Below are 16,034 nucleotides of genomic sequence, written 5' to 3'. Positions count from 1 at the left end.
TACCAGCTTCTTGCTTTATGCACTGTAAGGCAAGCCTCAAGCAAGATTGCCAGCTCCTTGCTTTAGGCTAGGTTAGGTTGGGTTGGGTTAGGTTAGGTTAGGTTAGGTTAGGTTAGGTTGGGTTGGGTTGGGTTGGGTTGGGTTGGGTTAGGTTAGGTTAGGTTAGGTTGGTTGGGTTGGGTTGGGTTGGGTTGGGTTAGGTTAGGTTAGGTTGGGTTGGGTTGGGTTGGTTTGGGTTAGGTTAGGTTAGGTTAGGTTGGGTTGGGTTGGGTTGGGTTAGGTTAGGTTAGGTTAGGTTAGGTTGGGTTAGGTTAGGTTAGGTTAGGTTAGGTGCTTTATGCACTGTAAACCAAGCCTCAAGCAAAGTTGCCAGCTCCTTGTTTTAGGCTAGGTTACCCCCCAAAAAAAAAAACCTTGGTGATTTTTTCGAGTAAAATATTAGCAACACTGCGAGAAAATAAAGCTCATGCCTTACGAGAAAAATCTATTAAGGCGAGCCTCAAGCAAGATTGCCAGCTCCTTGCTTTAGGCTACGTTAGACCCAAAAAAATCTTGGTGATTTTTTCTCGTAAGCAGCTGGCAACACTGCTATCAAATGAGGCTCATGCCTTACGAGAAAAATCCATTAAGGCGAGCCTCACCGAGCCTCAATAGAGGTTGCAGAACTCTCTGACTTCATCTAGTCATTGTGTAATGTGCCTTCATGGAGACTCCTTGATCACGAATTGACGAAGTTACCACTGCATCATCGGAGAGGCTTGATGAAGTTGTTGTCAACAGTTGTGATCTCATTGCTAGTATATGCGTTAAAGTAGGATTTTCTTGTAACTCTGCAAAAATGTTTGGTAACGTCTATGTCGTGTACCAAAAAGATCAACAAAAGTTTACACAAGATTTGTAATATGTGGTTTGCACTTCCATTCCCACAGAAATAAAGTACTTTTCCCTAGTTACCTAGTTTTGCCATAATGCAAGAGACAATTTGAACTTTGTGTACTTACCCTTTACTCCAACAGGCAGAAGCTGCAGCCGTCCTTCGACGTGAAGCCAGTGGAGGTGTGGATAATGGTGTGCATGACTTTCGTGGTGGCAGCCCTGCTGGAGTATGCACTCATCCTTCTAGGAATAAGGTGCAAGGCGTTGAGGAAAGAGCAGAACTCCGAGATGGTCTTCCCAATGCCTCCGAGGTTTAAGCCTATGGTGAGGTCCATCTTCTTTCTTCCTTGATCTTTATGCAGGTTAAGCAGTGGTGCTCCTAAGGGGTGGAATTTCCAAGTTTATCTTGTTCGTCATCAAAATACTTCATCTGCAAGTTTATTGTACTGAAGTTTTGAACTATTTTTGAAGTCGAACCTACCATATCAAACCATCAATTATTCTTATTCTGTACTTTATGGTTACTTAATATGTTCATATGATCTCCCTCTCAGAAAACATATGTAGTTTATTATTTTTACTATTATCATAATTTTCTGTGAATTTTAAAACGTTCAGCAGTATTATACTCAAGCCACATTCGGCACTTAAAAGAGAATATTGTTATTGCTTTGTTCACGCAGATACTTTATTTGTCACTGGCTCAAAATATCTTAATTTACCAGTACATTTGGAATTAATTGGAAGTACCAATGTATCTCCGCAATAGATAGCAAACTCACTCTGGCATTTTGTTAGAACAATACAAGTTTCATATGCCACAGTTTTCGTAAAGAGCTATACGTTCGAATTATGCTTAAAGGGTCGCAATTGACTCCTATCTTCTTTAATTTTTCAGTTGCAGAAAAAGGTGACCAAAAGTAGATGGAAATGTGTCAATGTGTGTGGAAAATGCTGTCGTGCATTCGGCAATTTGCTACGGCGAGAAGGATGTCTGGATGCAATTTCGCTCTTGATGTTTCCCCTGGTGTTCATGGCATTCAACGCATACTACTGGAACCACCATATGACTAAAATGAACAAGAAGTGGGAAGGGTTTTTGGCAGCCAAGCTGGAAGAGAAAGTTTGAAAGGACAGCTATGTTCCAGTTAAGCAGATTTCTCCATCATAGCAAAATCAGTTGGTTTGACACCGGAATCTCAGCGATTTGGTTTCAGCCATGACGTTCCTGAATTGAATACAAACGGTTCACGTTTGCAACATTGCTGGCCATGCCTTGTGTGCACGTTGGATGCGAGCCTAACGTCTGACGTTGAAAAGAAGAGTCCTCCTACTTGACGCTTTTCCTCCATCTGCGCGTGCGCAAGGAGACTACTGCGCATATTTCTCAATGACGTAGCAGCGAAGACTTGCCGTTGTACACCCAACAGCGAAAGAAACAGTAGGCGAATTGTCCACCACCATTTTCATTCGGTTTGAATTACACAATGTGATGACAATGAATTGAAATAAAGACGTCAATTAGCAGGGAACAATGCCTGCTTCGAACCAACATAGTTTCATTCCTTAGAACAACACAGGATGCAGAATGAGAAAGTAATGAAAATAGCGGTGGACAATTTGCTTACCATAATCTTTACCGTTGACTGTACATATGCACAACACGCTCTAGCGAATATTTCTATGCTCTCTCTCTCCAAAAGAGTATCTGAAGAAAATGCAGGCTCGCTGTCAAACTGACATCAAGAATTTCACACGTATTATAGAAATGAAGGAACTTTAGGAGGAATTTACCTTATGCGTGTGTTCATAAAAATGTAAAATGAACAACGTAGTGTATACTATTTACAACCACGTGTGATTCTAACGGATTTACACTACTTTCCCTTCAGCTTATGGTTTGGATTTTCTTTCCTCAGATAGGTTAATCGGGACTGGACCGAAAGTTGAAAGTATTATCCGAATCACTGTACAATGACTGCACCAGGAGCATGAATACAAGAAGTCAATGATTGCCAGTACGTCATCGAGGAACCTCATCACACAGTTCTTTGCTGGCTAATACAATGGGAACTCTTAGCCTAATGTAGTTGATATGGCATCAGTTCAATAAAGGTTTCTCCCATTTTCATAAATTGCTTTCTTTTACTTTTTTTTCATCTTGTATTAATTGCGACGACGAGGATGAGTGATGAATTGAAGAAATCGATGAGTGGACAAACGGAATAAATCATCACTACGCTATCAATATTGTCCTAACCACTCTTTCACAGATAGGATAAGGGTTGTGTCAAGTGTAAGGTTGTTGTAGTGACTGTACCGTTTTTTCATGCTGTGCGTTTGAGAGTGGTCTGTGCATAGTAATTGTGTTTGACGTTTGAACGTTTGATTCATAACCACTTCATGAACTATTTTTTGGTAATGTTGCTGAGTAGTCAAAAGACCTGTTATACTTCTATTTTTCTTAACAGACAGGAGTGAATAAAGTTCTGTCTTTACCAATTTTATATCATGCCGTCATTACCCGTAAGTACACTCACCAGCAATAAAAATAAGACAATTAGATACTGAAATACGAGGGCTATTTTTTTTCAACCTCCGATGGAGCCGCCAGGTGGCCCGTGAAGCGCTGAGAAGCGGGGCGACACGCAGCATGATTGGCGTCCCGCCTGCCACTACCATCATCACCGCCAAGGGCAACGCTTCAGTTGAAGCTGAGGTGCGTAGAGATGTCTGCTACAATCGACTCTCCCGCCAAGTGCGAGGTGTGTTACTGGTTGACTTTGTGGAGCCGGCGACCACAATCAATTCGGCTGCATACTGTGAGACATTGCGCAGACTTCGCAGAGCCAGAACAAATGGAGAGGAATGCTGTCTTCAGATATTGTCTTGCTTCATCACAATGCCCGACCGCATTTTACTGCGTCAACCCAAGACCTTATTCAATGATTCCACCAAGAAGTGTTTGATCACACACCCCCTACAACCCAGACCTGGCGCCGAGTGACCTCCACCTTTTCCCAGCGATGAAGAAGTGATTGGAAGGACGGCGCTTCCACACCAATGCGGAGCTTCGGCAGGCCTGGCTCAACAGACAGGCGGCACCTTTCTTTGCAGAGGGTATTGGAAAGCTGGTGCATCGGTACGATAAATGTCTGAATCTTCTTGGTGATTACGTTGAAAAGTAGATTATACGTGTACGTAACTTTTGTCAATAAACCCATTTTGCTATTCACTGTGGTTTTGATTTCATGCCCTATCGGAGGTTGAAAAAAATAGTAAGCAACACAACACATTGAAAAAGGTGAGGATAGTTTAAAAACTGCCTCAGAAACAGTGATTGATTGATTGATTTGTCGTTTTAAGTCCACTTTATGCACAGAAAGGCTAATCGGGACTGGACTTACAGTTTAAAGTGGGATCCGAACCACTATGTACCTCCACCGGGTATCGAACCCGGGACCCCTTGATTACAATGCGAACTATTACCACTGCGCCATCCGGGAGTCCGGTACAAAAGGTAAAGAACTACCCTATGCCATGGACGTAACTTGGGACCTAACTTTGGGGGGGTGGGAGCAGAATCAAACTTGGGACTTAACTTTGGGAGCAGAATCAGACTTGGGACTTAACTTTAAGGGTCAGAATAAACTTGGGACTTAACTTTGGGGTCATAATCAAACTTAGCACTTAACCTGGGGAGGGGCAGAATTAATAAGTTTTCCATCCCATAAAAATAGCGTTCAGATCTATTTTTCTGAATAGCTTACATTTGCACAATCATAAACAAATACACTTCAACACTTTGCTACTCAGGTCCAAAGAGGTTAACAAAAACATCATTAACTTTTAAATTTAGTACCCTGAAAATTTTGGGGGCCAAGCGCCCCACCCCTTTCCCCCGCGAAGTTACGGCTTTGTCCAATGCAATGCATCGTTCCATGAATGTACAGGGTGCGAGATGTATGGAATCTGGGTTAGATACTATAAAAAGCGTTCGTCCCTCAGCATCCACACTGGAGGAAAATTTGCAGGTGGTGCAGAATACATTTGTCCGAAGTCCTGTAGTCATTTTTTACCAAAGTTATAACTTGTCTATTCTTTTTCCATCAAAACCTACTCTCACTGCACCAAAATAATATTGAGTTTTCCAGAAAAAGCGTAAGTTTCCCTGACATGTCCAGAAGAAGTAAATTCCAGACTTTTCGTGGATTTCGAGGTTTTCCAGATTGGTGGACACCCTGTACACAGTCAGTAAATAGAGAGGAGGGGTTTGAGAAAAATCGAAATCACCTCTATTATTAACCTAATTGTGTGTATCGATTGCATGCGAATATTATGTTAATGTAGAATGTTCGACATGACATGTTATTGGATGGTACCCTAACAAAATACACATAAAGCAGAATCTTTTAATGTATGTACTCTAACTGCATTTGGAACATTTGTGACGTCATTAATAGTCACATTTTATGTGCATCACGGGATAATAATTGACAAGTTTTTTTTATCTCAGTACAGCATAATGCGCTTAAGGAAATGTGAACCAGAGTTGCCAACCCTAAAGACAAGTTACAAAATAATGGGAATTTGATACCCATGCCCAGGCCGGAATTCGAACCCGGGCAATTCGATAGCGGGGTCGAAAGCTGAGTAATTAACGCGTTCGGCCACCGAGCCGGCTTACAGAAAATCGTCGCCGGTTGGATTTATAATATTTTTTTTTGCTTGCTTGTACAGTGTCTCTCAAAAGTTTTAGGACAACGTCATTCTAAACTAGGCAACCCAAATTACGTAAGGCGCTGGTGGGTTGCGTGTAGAGTTAGGCTGAATTTCAGGGTTGCCATATTCACAATAGATATTTATGAAATACGCGAAAGGAATATAACCAAGTATTATTGTATAAAACTTTTAAAAATATATCAGTATTACATTTGTCGCAAATAAGAAATACTTTCTGAAAGAAAGAAAATCGTCTACACAAAGGAAAAGAGGAGAGAGGAAACGAATAATGACAACAAATGAGAGGAGAAAAGAGAGAGCGAAAGGGGGAGATGAAAAGTAAAGAGGAAGAAAAGATAGGACAAATGTGGATAGGAGAAGTAATGAGGAGAAAAGGAAAATATGCGAGGAGAGATGAGGAAAATGGAGCAAAGAGGAGAAGAGAGGAGGGAAAGAAATGAGAGGAGAGGAGAATAGGAGGTTTGAGTGGAGAGGAGGAGACCAGAAGAGGGGAGTTGAGAGTAGAGTAAAAGAGAGAACATGAGAAGAACGAAAAGAAGAGTGCAGTGAAGTCGGAAATCTAAGACAGCAAAGGAGATAAGAAGAGTGGAGAAGAATGTGATGGAGACAAGAGGCGAGAACAGGAGGGAAGGGGTTATGACATATAAGCAGAGGAGAAGAAGGGGAGAGAAGATGGAGAAGGAGATAAGAGATAGGAGACGAGAGGAGAGATGAAGTATTTGTATAAAAATATCGTTTCAGCGTCAAGAATTGATGCATTGATCAAAATATCGACATGAAACATTCAATAATATTTTAAAATGAACTGGAGAATGTATTAGATCTGTGCGAATAGCCATTTGGCTGAGTACAGAGCGAGATAAAATCTGCCACGTAAGATCTTTGATTCTACCTGCGATTATACCACTAAAAACATGAATGTAATTTTCATATTTATAAGAATTATCCAATTTTTCTCCACTTCTCAGTTCGTTGAAATGGAGGTTTTGTTATTTAACATTTCTCCTCCCCCCATCGTTAATTCCAAGCAGAATCATTCCGTTTCGCACTGCGTGGACAATGAACACAATGGGATATGTCTAAAACTTACGAAAATTTTCTGCCACCGGAGGGGTTTGAACCTACGACCATCAGGTTGACAATATACAACGGTAACCACTACCCTACAAATTTTCGTTCTTGAGAATAGCTAGGAGGAGCTGACCAGTGTGAAATGTAGATGCAACTCTCCTCCTACATGTAATGTGCAAAGAATACTTGTCTGTAACAAAGAAAACGAAGGTAGTACGTATCGGTGCAAACATTTAATGGAGAATTGCACATGATGAAAACTTTTCATTCGTGAATTACAGGTAGCAGCGTTGGCAACACTGAATTGGAAATGCACCACCTAAAAGGATATAGCTTTAACTGCAATAATGAAAATGTAAGGTATAATCAATAACAGTGAAAGCTGTAACGTCTGAGCTGACTTTAATGTTGTGTGTGGTTGGATGTTGGTCGCAGGACAAAACCATCTAATCAGGTATTATTTCAGGTCAAAGCAAGTGCAATAACCTAAGCATTTTTTTTATATATAAAAAGGCATTTCACCTGGCCGAGTGGTCGAATCACCGCCACAGCTGTTCCTTTATCTATTCTTATTATCTGGTTGTTCACTTTTTCTGCAGATTAACCGATGAAACTGATGACCGGGTCAAGACAATGGCCTTGAGTACAGTTCACCCCAACTCAGGGTTGGACATTAGTAGTGTATATTAGTTGTTTCAACGCAATACTTTGTAGGTATCCTCTTTTTTTATCAATTGAATATCACTTTTTGACATATTTTGACAATTTTTTGTCGATGTTTTAGCGTTTAGCGATGTTTTAGTACAAATTTTCACTATACTCATTTTTTTTCCACTCATACTTGGTAGGTATATTATGATCTTACGTGATACAACTTAACCTATCCTTTTTTTACGATTATTTAATTTTTTTACGATCCTAAGTGATATAACTTAACCTATCATTTTTTTATTTATGCACTGTTTGAACGTCATCATTTGAGGATCATATTTTGTAGGTATTTTTTTTTATCAATCGAATATAAGTTTTTGACATATTTTGACAATTTTTTGTCGATGTTATAGCGTTTAGCGATGTTTTAGTACAAATTTTCACTGCACTCATTTTTTCCATTTATACTTGGTAGGTATATCACGATCTTACGTGATACAACTTAACCTATCCTTTTTTTTTACGATTTTTTAATTTTTTTTACGATCCTAAGTGATATAACTTAACCTATCATTTTTTTATTTACGCACCGAACTAACCTACAAGGGACTCTGTTTGTTTTAATATTTCAGTATTATAAGGTTTTCACAAATTTTATATAACCTAAAATGTGTTGGATGTTGATTTTTAGTATGTGGCAATTTTTTATGAATTTTAAAACTGCTCTGTGACCCTCTCGTTCTTCACGTCGTAGGCGAAGGACTTCTCTGCAATCAGGATGACACTGCATAGAGTATCCTCGGGCAAGGCGTCGTGGAACTCGCAGACGACCTTGATGTTGGTTCGATCGTTGACCACAACCTTCTTCCTCTTAGATGTGTTGATGACGGTCATGGGTCTCCGTGCTTTGAATTCGCTGGGCGTGTAATACATGTCCACGCTTCCCTCGGTTACGCGTTTGTAAGCCGTGTAAGCTTCGTAAAGTTTGAGGTAATCGTTTTTGGTCACGTCGAGGTTGTAATTCTCGCGCGGGAACACTTCGTTGCGTCCATTCTTCAGATAAACGTTCTTGATCTTGCAGTCGTCGAACTTGCTGGAATCTTTCTCCTGATTGTTATCGCGCCCGGTCTGAAAAAGCACTACGACGAAATCTGGCATGTCGAACTGTATGTTGTTGAACTGCGTCGTCACGTCGAATTCCATGTGACTTCCCGACGCCATCTTCTGCACGCACTGGTAACCGTGAAAGTGAATCAACACCTGCGGATTTTTCAAGATCTCCGCTTTGTACTTGAGGGCGTAGTTCGTTTCGTATTCCACCACCGGCATTCTCAATTCCATGCTCCGGATGACGCATTTCGCCGCTTCGGGTAAAGTGTTGGCTATCGGCGTGGTGCCGTCCGGACCCAAAGTAGCGTATCGCATCAGTGCGTCGTTGTCGTTGGCCGCTCTTCGAAACGTGACCCTCAGTCCTCCCTTCCACATGATCTCCTTGTAGTCCGAGAAGAAACCAGGCAGCAGACGCATGGGAAAGAGCACCGTGTGACTTTTCGTCGATATTTTGGTCCCGGCTTCGAATCCCCCGGCCTGGTAGTACGCTGCGTCCGTTTTGGATAATTTCAACGTTCCCACTGCCGTCGACGTGATGCCTGGATAATCTATTCTGTCGATGACGGTGTTGTGTTTCCTCACCTCCACCTGCGAGAACAGGTAAGGCACGAAGTTGTCCACGAGTATCAAGTTTGCTGCTGCAGGAAACGCGTCTCCATTTTCTTTCTTCACCACGTCGAATTGAAGGTAGAGGTCCGCTCTGTGAGGATGAATGAACCCATCGCCTACGTCCACGTCGTATTCGATCTCCCTGTTCGCCTCGTTCAGATTGGCAAACGTGCGACGGTTGGGAGGGAAAGATTGCAATTCGTAACTTTCGATTTGCTCCATTTTACATGTATGGTTATTTATTATACGTTGATCTCCACGATGGCCGTCGTAGTGGCACCTGCGAAATCCACCACGTCTCCTTTCTCGTTCGTCACCACCAACTCTATGTCGTCTATGCGGTTGCGACATACTGGAAAATAGATCGGTGAAGAGGGCGTGTAGATGATCGGTTCCATGAACTCGGAACTTGGTTTGAAAGTGGCTATGATTCCCGTCTGCTTGTGACTTCCTAACAATCCGTCCGAAGATTTCGTGATCATACCTTCCGCCACGTTGCAGTGTACGTTCAGAGTCTCTATGGCCAAAAATTTAGGAATGTTGGTTGCTACGTGCTTGATGCCAGCTTCGAGTTTGGTGTCGTTCTCGAAACCTAAAAGTTCTCCCATGGTGCCCAGGTCCACGGTCTCCGTCGCGGATAGGATTTCCACTCTGTGCGTGACCGAATTTTGAGAAAGGTATGTGCCTTTGGGTAATTGAGCTTGCAAAGTGGAAAGATTGTATTGGCCTGGCGTGACGACGATGTGTTCGCTTCCAACGCTAATTTTGTTGTTGTGCTGGGTGACGTTAGGTATGAGGTACATGCTGTAGAATGCACGCAGAGCCACGGATTTAGGATAGACGATGTCGTCGTGCAGCGTGAGTTTCAAGATTGAAGATTCGCTCGTGAGATGGAACACGCCCATCTTAGTGATGCTGTTTGAGGTTCCACAGTGCTTTCTGGAAACCCTCGATCGTAGGGTTATTTATTTTAGAGAGAAACGCGAGCACGGAGAGGCAGAGATGACCGCAGTTCACGTCTCTGAAATCTTGAATGCGTTCGTCGTTGTAGTATATGGAGGTTTTGTTCGTTTTCAGATAATAGACTAAATTTGTAGGTGGAACACCTCCGAAAGAATCGAAAACGAATGCTTTATCATCATTTTTGTGGTAACATATCCAATGCGTGCCTGGATTTTCTTGACCGTCCAAGTTGACTACTCCGCATTCTCTTCTTTTGACGGTTGAAGGTAACGAGTCGGACATGAAAACTCCTCTGAAGTGTTTGATTTGTAACGGTTCGATCAGAGATTCAATGTCTCGGTTGGTGAGTGCTTCTGTTTCTTTTTTTTAAACTTTCTCATCACGCCCTTCCCCTTTTTCTTCTCCATGGCCAGGTTGTGACGTTTCTGTTCTTCCAATTCCGCCTTGTTCTTCTTCGAGTCGATGACGGTTTTCGCGATGGCGGCACTTCCGCCGGCCAAACTTCCAACGGCCCCCAATGCTGCCAGGATGGCCGGGATGCTGAATATGAAACCTCCGATTTTTTGCTGTTTTCGCGAACGCTGCAATCTTTTCAATTGAGGTGTGCTGAGCAGCAATTTCATTCCGTGTCCTTTCGACAAGCAAGAACGTTTCTTCTCGCGTTGTTTCTTGGTGAGTAACCCATCGAGGGCACCTAGATTTTTAAGATTGGAGTATGGTATCTGGTACACGACACCCTTGGGCTTCATGTTGATGCTCTATGTGTTATTTTCACGGTATGTTATTTATATATATATTCTGAGATTTTTTTTGTGTAGTTTTTTTTTACGGTATGTTATTTATATATTTTCAAGGCCTCGCAGTCGTTACACAAATTCTATTACGTGCTTCGTTTTCTTGCCAAGAAGTTCCTTTGTCCCCTTGTACACGATTCGAGTTTTGTTCTCGATTAAAATAGATAGCTTCTCGTCGGATAACATGTTAGCGTATCGATCTGGTAAAAATAGACTGTATTGTGCGTTGAGCAACAGGCGTACCTTGGGACCATACTGGGTAGAAACGATTGAACCGGAAGTTATCGTGTAAGGTTTGTCGACTTCCAATTCCTGAATTTTTACATACTCGACTGACAAATTTAGCATTTGTTTTAATGCTTGGAGATCGCTCATTTTTTCAGTTGTCAGAGTGTTAGAGAGAAATTTAATTGCTTTTTTTTCACGATGTGTGTTATTTATATATATATATATACCGAAGATTATTTTTTTATGATATGTGTTATTTATATATCAAGTTTTTTTTGGCACGTATATATATTATTATTTTTTTAACAGAGGAAGAAAGTTCGTGCTTCGGAAAACGCGAGGATGTGCGTAGTGATATCTTCCTTCTCCTGCATAGACTTGTACCAATCATCAGTATACTGTCTTCTTCCCTGCATCGCCTCGTACAGTTCGTCCGACCTATCGTTTAATTTTTCCCCTGCAGCCGAAAGCAGAGTGTTGAGATCACCGCACCTCAGGCCGCTGATCTCCCGAAGAAGGTCCTTGAGAACCATTTCACAAGGGATGCGAAATTCCGGCATCGTTCTTGCCATGATTACAAGTTTATTAACATCTCCGTTAACTACCTTTTTGAATATTTTAGATAGTAGCTCGGGTGGCAAATCAGTTATGCAAGCCATGTTGTTTTTTTTACTGTATGTTATTTATATACCCCACCCCAATTTTTGTTTCGTGTTCATGGCGATGGTGGTACCCAGTGCGGCGACCCGTTCACCCAACGATGCGTCTCTACTCACGAACCTTTCGAAAGCTGCGTGCTCTAACTTTCTGTCTGCTTCGTGACGTGCATTCAGATCCGTCTGCGTGGTGTTGTAGGCGATGTCGTGATCTTTGCATGCGGCGTCCAACGGATTCACACCCTTGTCTCCTCTCTCCAATCTTTTCTCGAGTTTGGTACCCGGCCCGCAGTACTGGTAGCCAGGTAGATGCATCTCGAAAGGTAACTTGTTGATGATGTCGTTCACGAGTCCCTTTCCTTCGGCCACGTTCCAAAATTTCGGAGGCAGCGTGTTGATGATTTTGATCAGGTAACCTATGCCCTTGTCGTCGTTCACGATGAAGTTGGAAAGTTTCGTGCTGATCATGTCCACGATGCCAACCTTCTCGTTGTAGAAATTACGGTTGCCTGCATTCTCTTCGCCGGCTATCACCAACAATCGGTCCACGAGTTTCCTAACGTCCTCCACCCAAACGAATTCTTTGGGTAACGTGTTGTAGCGTTTGACGCCGCTGCCTGTTTTGACCTGGTTCCAAATCGGTTTGATGAGATTCCTGTACTTCTCGCCGCTGCTCGATTTCACCCTATTCTGCGAGGCGTCGTTGTTCTGGTACAAGGCATCCGTCATGATCAGAATTTCCTTGTAACTTTGGTAATCTTCGTCGGTGTAATCTTTCGGCTGCTTTTTGGCGACGAGTTCCCACAGTCCCACCGTACCCGGATACCTGTTCCAACTATTCTTGTCGCCTAAATTGACTTTAATGTCGTTGCCTTCGAAGGTCACCTTCGATTTCCCAATCTTCCACACCACACCGCCGCCTTCGCTGGTTTCCATGCTGGGATACAATCCGAACACTTCATCCTTGTCGAATTTCCCCGTGCTCAGGTAGTCTCGTGCCAAAGGCCCCAACTCGATTTTATCCGAAGACGTGCTGCCTATGGCTCGACGTCGTGCCGGTGCATCCTTCAGTTCGAACGGCGTCGAAGGAATGCTCGAAATGGGTGTGGGTACGGCATAACTTTTAGCTGCGAGCGGTACGAGTTCATTAATCAAATTTTTATTTTGTTCCGTGACACTTTTAATTTCTTTACCTAGACTGCTGATGGCATCGATCACGGGTTGATCCTGACGTTTCGTCTCTTCGTAGAATCCGCGATTCTCGGATTTCCAACCTTTGAAGCGTTTCGCGAGGTAATCGCGAAGCTTGAGATTTTCGTCCTCGATTTTTCGTTTCGTCATGACGTTATTTATATACGTCGTTTCTCACAACGTTGCAACGTTTAGAAAGTCGTTGATTTTGTTTCTGTATTTTCCGTCGTTGGGTTTCCTCGTCATGTCGATCGTCACAAATCCGAAATCGTCACCGTTCCAGCAAGTAGAGCAGCCTTCCGAAAATTGATTGTAGTTCATGTCTCCGCCTACGTAGTCATCGTACGCGTGCTTGAGGTTGGTGTGATCTTGACGAAACAAACATATGAAATTAGCGTTGTCGCGTACTAACTGTTTTGGAATTTTGGAAAACGTTTGAGCTAGGTAAAAACAATCCATTCCTTTGTGACGACCTTGCGTGAAAAAGTTGCGAATTTCATTTTGATTTTCCAGGATGGCGTCGTCGAACACGACGACTGAATTTTCACGACAATCGTCGAGTGGTTTTATTTCCGAAGCGAACGTTGCAATGTCCAGACCATCGTACAGTTTCATCAGTTGCTGGTATTTGGATTGCTCCAAACTTTTCGAGAACACGTACAGGTGCCTGTTCTTCCAATCTAACCAATTCGGTGCGAGGAGAAAATTGTCCACGAGCAGTGTCGTTTTCCCACACCCCGATGGACCTACGATCAGACAGCGGATGCTGTCGGGAAGCAACTTGCCGTTCTTTTTCTTCGTTTGACTTTCTGGATCCGGTAGACGCTTCACCACGTTCCACGTACTTACAAGATCACTTCGTCCGCGTCGATCCAACTCTTTTCCGGAAGTCCCAGCCATTTGACAAACAGTTTGTCACCTTTCCTACGCAATACTTTCTCGATGAGGTACGTGTCGGGGTGTTTCGTTTTAGAGAGTTCCTCTTCGTAAAATCTCCCTTTCAAAATCTCGCCGCTACTATCTTTTATTATATACGTGTGTCGGTTTCCAGGTAAAACTCGAACCACCGTAAAGAGTTCCGTGCTCCAATTTTTTGTGAATCCCTTCTCGAAGGTGCGTTTGAATTTGCTGATCCTCACCGGTCTCCAATTTTGTATTTAGCTTTTTTTGTCGTGGGTGTGTACTTTGGACAGTAAACGGTAGAAATTAAACGCTGCTCGTCGGACTTGGTAACGTCAACTGGCTTCATGCCTATCGTTCTGTGTACCGTTTCATTATAGGTGTCGACGAGTTCCGGCAGGATGTCGACCCATTTGTAATTTCCCCGAAGCGTGAATCGTTTCCACATGTGTGTTTTCAAGGTTCGATTGAATCTTTCCACGATGCTGGCTTTGATGTGACTGAAGCTCGAATAATGTCGAATCTTGTGTTTTTGAATAAATTTTTGGAATACGGCGTTGTAAAATTCCTTCCCCTTGTCCGTTTGCAGAAACCGTGGTCGTCTGCCGCCGCTTTCGCGAAAAATTAATTTGAATGCTTCCGTGACGCACGATCCCGTTTTCGCCTTCAAAGGTAGAGCCCATGCGAATTTCGAAAACGTGTCTATGACGGTGAGAAGGTACTTGTTGCCCTTGTTCAATTTATGTACGTTTTTCAAATTGCCGCTACTCATCTCCACGAGGTCGCTTTGCCAGAGGTCGTCGATGCCCTTGGTTACCACGGCCAAACGTTCGTAGTTGCGGCGTGCAGGTTTATGCAATTCTTCGACGATGGCTTGCCTAGACATTTTTTCTTAGAGATTACGTTTCAAGAGAAGCACCAGCGTGATGGGATTCAAAGAGGGTGGCACTTCGCTCGTGTTTTGAATGATCAGCTTATCGCCGGCACTCACGTCGAAAACGGTGAGATCTTCGTCTTCGTGTATTTCATATATGTTGCGCGTTTCGTTCCAACGTGCCAGAGGAATGTTTCCCGCTTTCTGGACACCACGATTCGATATCAAAGTCATGGTGGGAACGCTAGCTTTTCTACCGTGAGACCAGTACGAAAATTCGTTTATCTGAATTGTTCCATCGAGGAGAAACTTGTAGTACGGATGATAAGGATGCAACATGTACAGTTTGTTACCTTCGACGAACGTGGAGATTCTCTGTTGATTGGGTATGCTGTTGATTTCGATGGCTTGCAGAAAATGCAGTTTAGCGAATTTAGTGTCGACGCCGAGCAGATTACTGTGAACTTGTCCGAGTTTATTTTCGATGGGCAGCAAATGCTCGACTATGGTATCCGTTACGGTAGAAAACGACGGTTTGATTTTCACTTCCACGTTCAACTGCTTGTAGTTTTCGTTGAGTTCTTGCAACTTGGCACCGAAAGAGGCCAGCGTCGATTCCTGCGTGGATTCCAGCACTCCAACTTGATCTCTGATGTTGACGACGATGTTCTGAAGGTTCTCGACTTGATTCAATTTCGAGCTCTTCTCGGTAAGATCGTTCACGATGCTTCGCATCTCTGTAAACTGCGTGTAAAGGTCGGCGACGCTCTGCGAAGTGGGCAGCGTCGACACCAGCGAACTGATTTCGTCTCGAATCTGTTCCACGTTCGCCGTTTCCGTTTCTAGTCGTTTCAGCATTCGATATATGTTTCTTTTCAAAACGTGCAATTCTTTGGAGGTGGGGAGATTGGCCACTTTACTCTCGAGATCGCTCAATGAACTTTTGATGTCGCTCGAATCGGATAGTGCCGTCACCGCCGTTTTCAATTTTTCCAAATCTTCGCTCGAAGGTACGCTCGTCCGTAACGATTCCAAGTCACCCTGTATGTTGTCGAGTACGTGATGAAAATGAGCGAGATTCGTTTCGACGTTCAAATTTTCTAAATATTCGATCTTCTGCTGAACCGTGCTTAACGTGTCTTGAATGCTCGTCAACGCTCTCGCTTCAGCGTGAATATTTTTAATTTCTTCGTTGATCAATTCCAAGGACGCCTGAAGCGTGGCGATGGTGGTTTGAATGTGTTCGAAATCTTGATAGGCCTCCAATTGAATTTTTATGTTCGCGACGCTTTTACCGATGACCTGCAGTTCGTCCGACGATGGTAGGTTCGTCATTGTATCTTCCAAAGTCTGCAACTTGGATTTAAT

General features: G+C 43.0%; 1 protein-coding gene across 1 annotated transcript in view; it reads left to right on the top strand.

Annotated features, from left to right (window-relative positions):
• Positions 1-2,005, top strand: part of LOC145999743 (glutamate-gated chloride channel alpha-like) — a 30,331-nt gene extending 28,326 nt beyond the window's left edge. Inside the window, exons 7-8 of the mRNA XM_083137028.1 lie at positions 1,017-1,200; positions 1,775-2,005. Of these exons, the coding sequence (XP_082993154.1) occupies positions 1,017-1,200; positions 1,775-2,005 (415 nt within the window). The remainder of the gene's footprint in view (positions 1-1,016; positions 1,201-1,774) is intronic.
• Positions 2,006-16,034: the final 14,029 nt, after the last annotated feature.

Source organism: Lepisma saccharinum, chromosome 15, assembly GCF_977018435.1.
Source record: "Lepisma saccharinum chromosome 15, izLepSacc3.1, whole genome shotgun sequence".
NCBI classification, from domain to species: domain Eukaryota; kingdom Metazoa; phylum Arthropoda; class Insecta; order Zygentoma; family Lepismatidae; genus Lepisma; species Lepisma saccharinum.
Note: the sequence above shows the minus strand (reverse complement) of the source record. Positions and strands in the feature narration are given on the sequence as shown.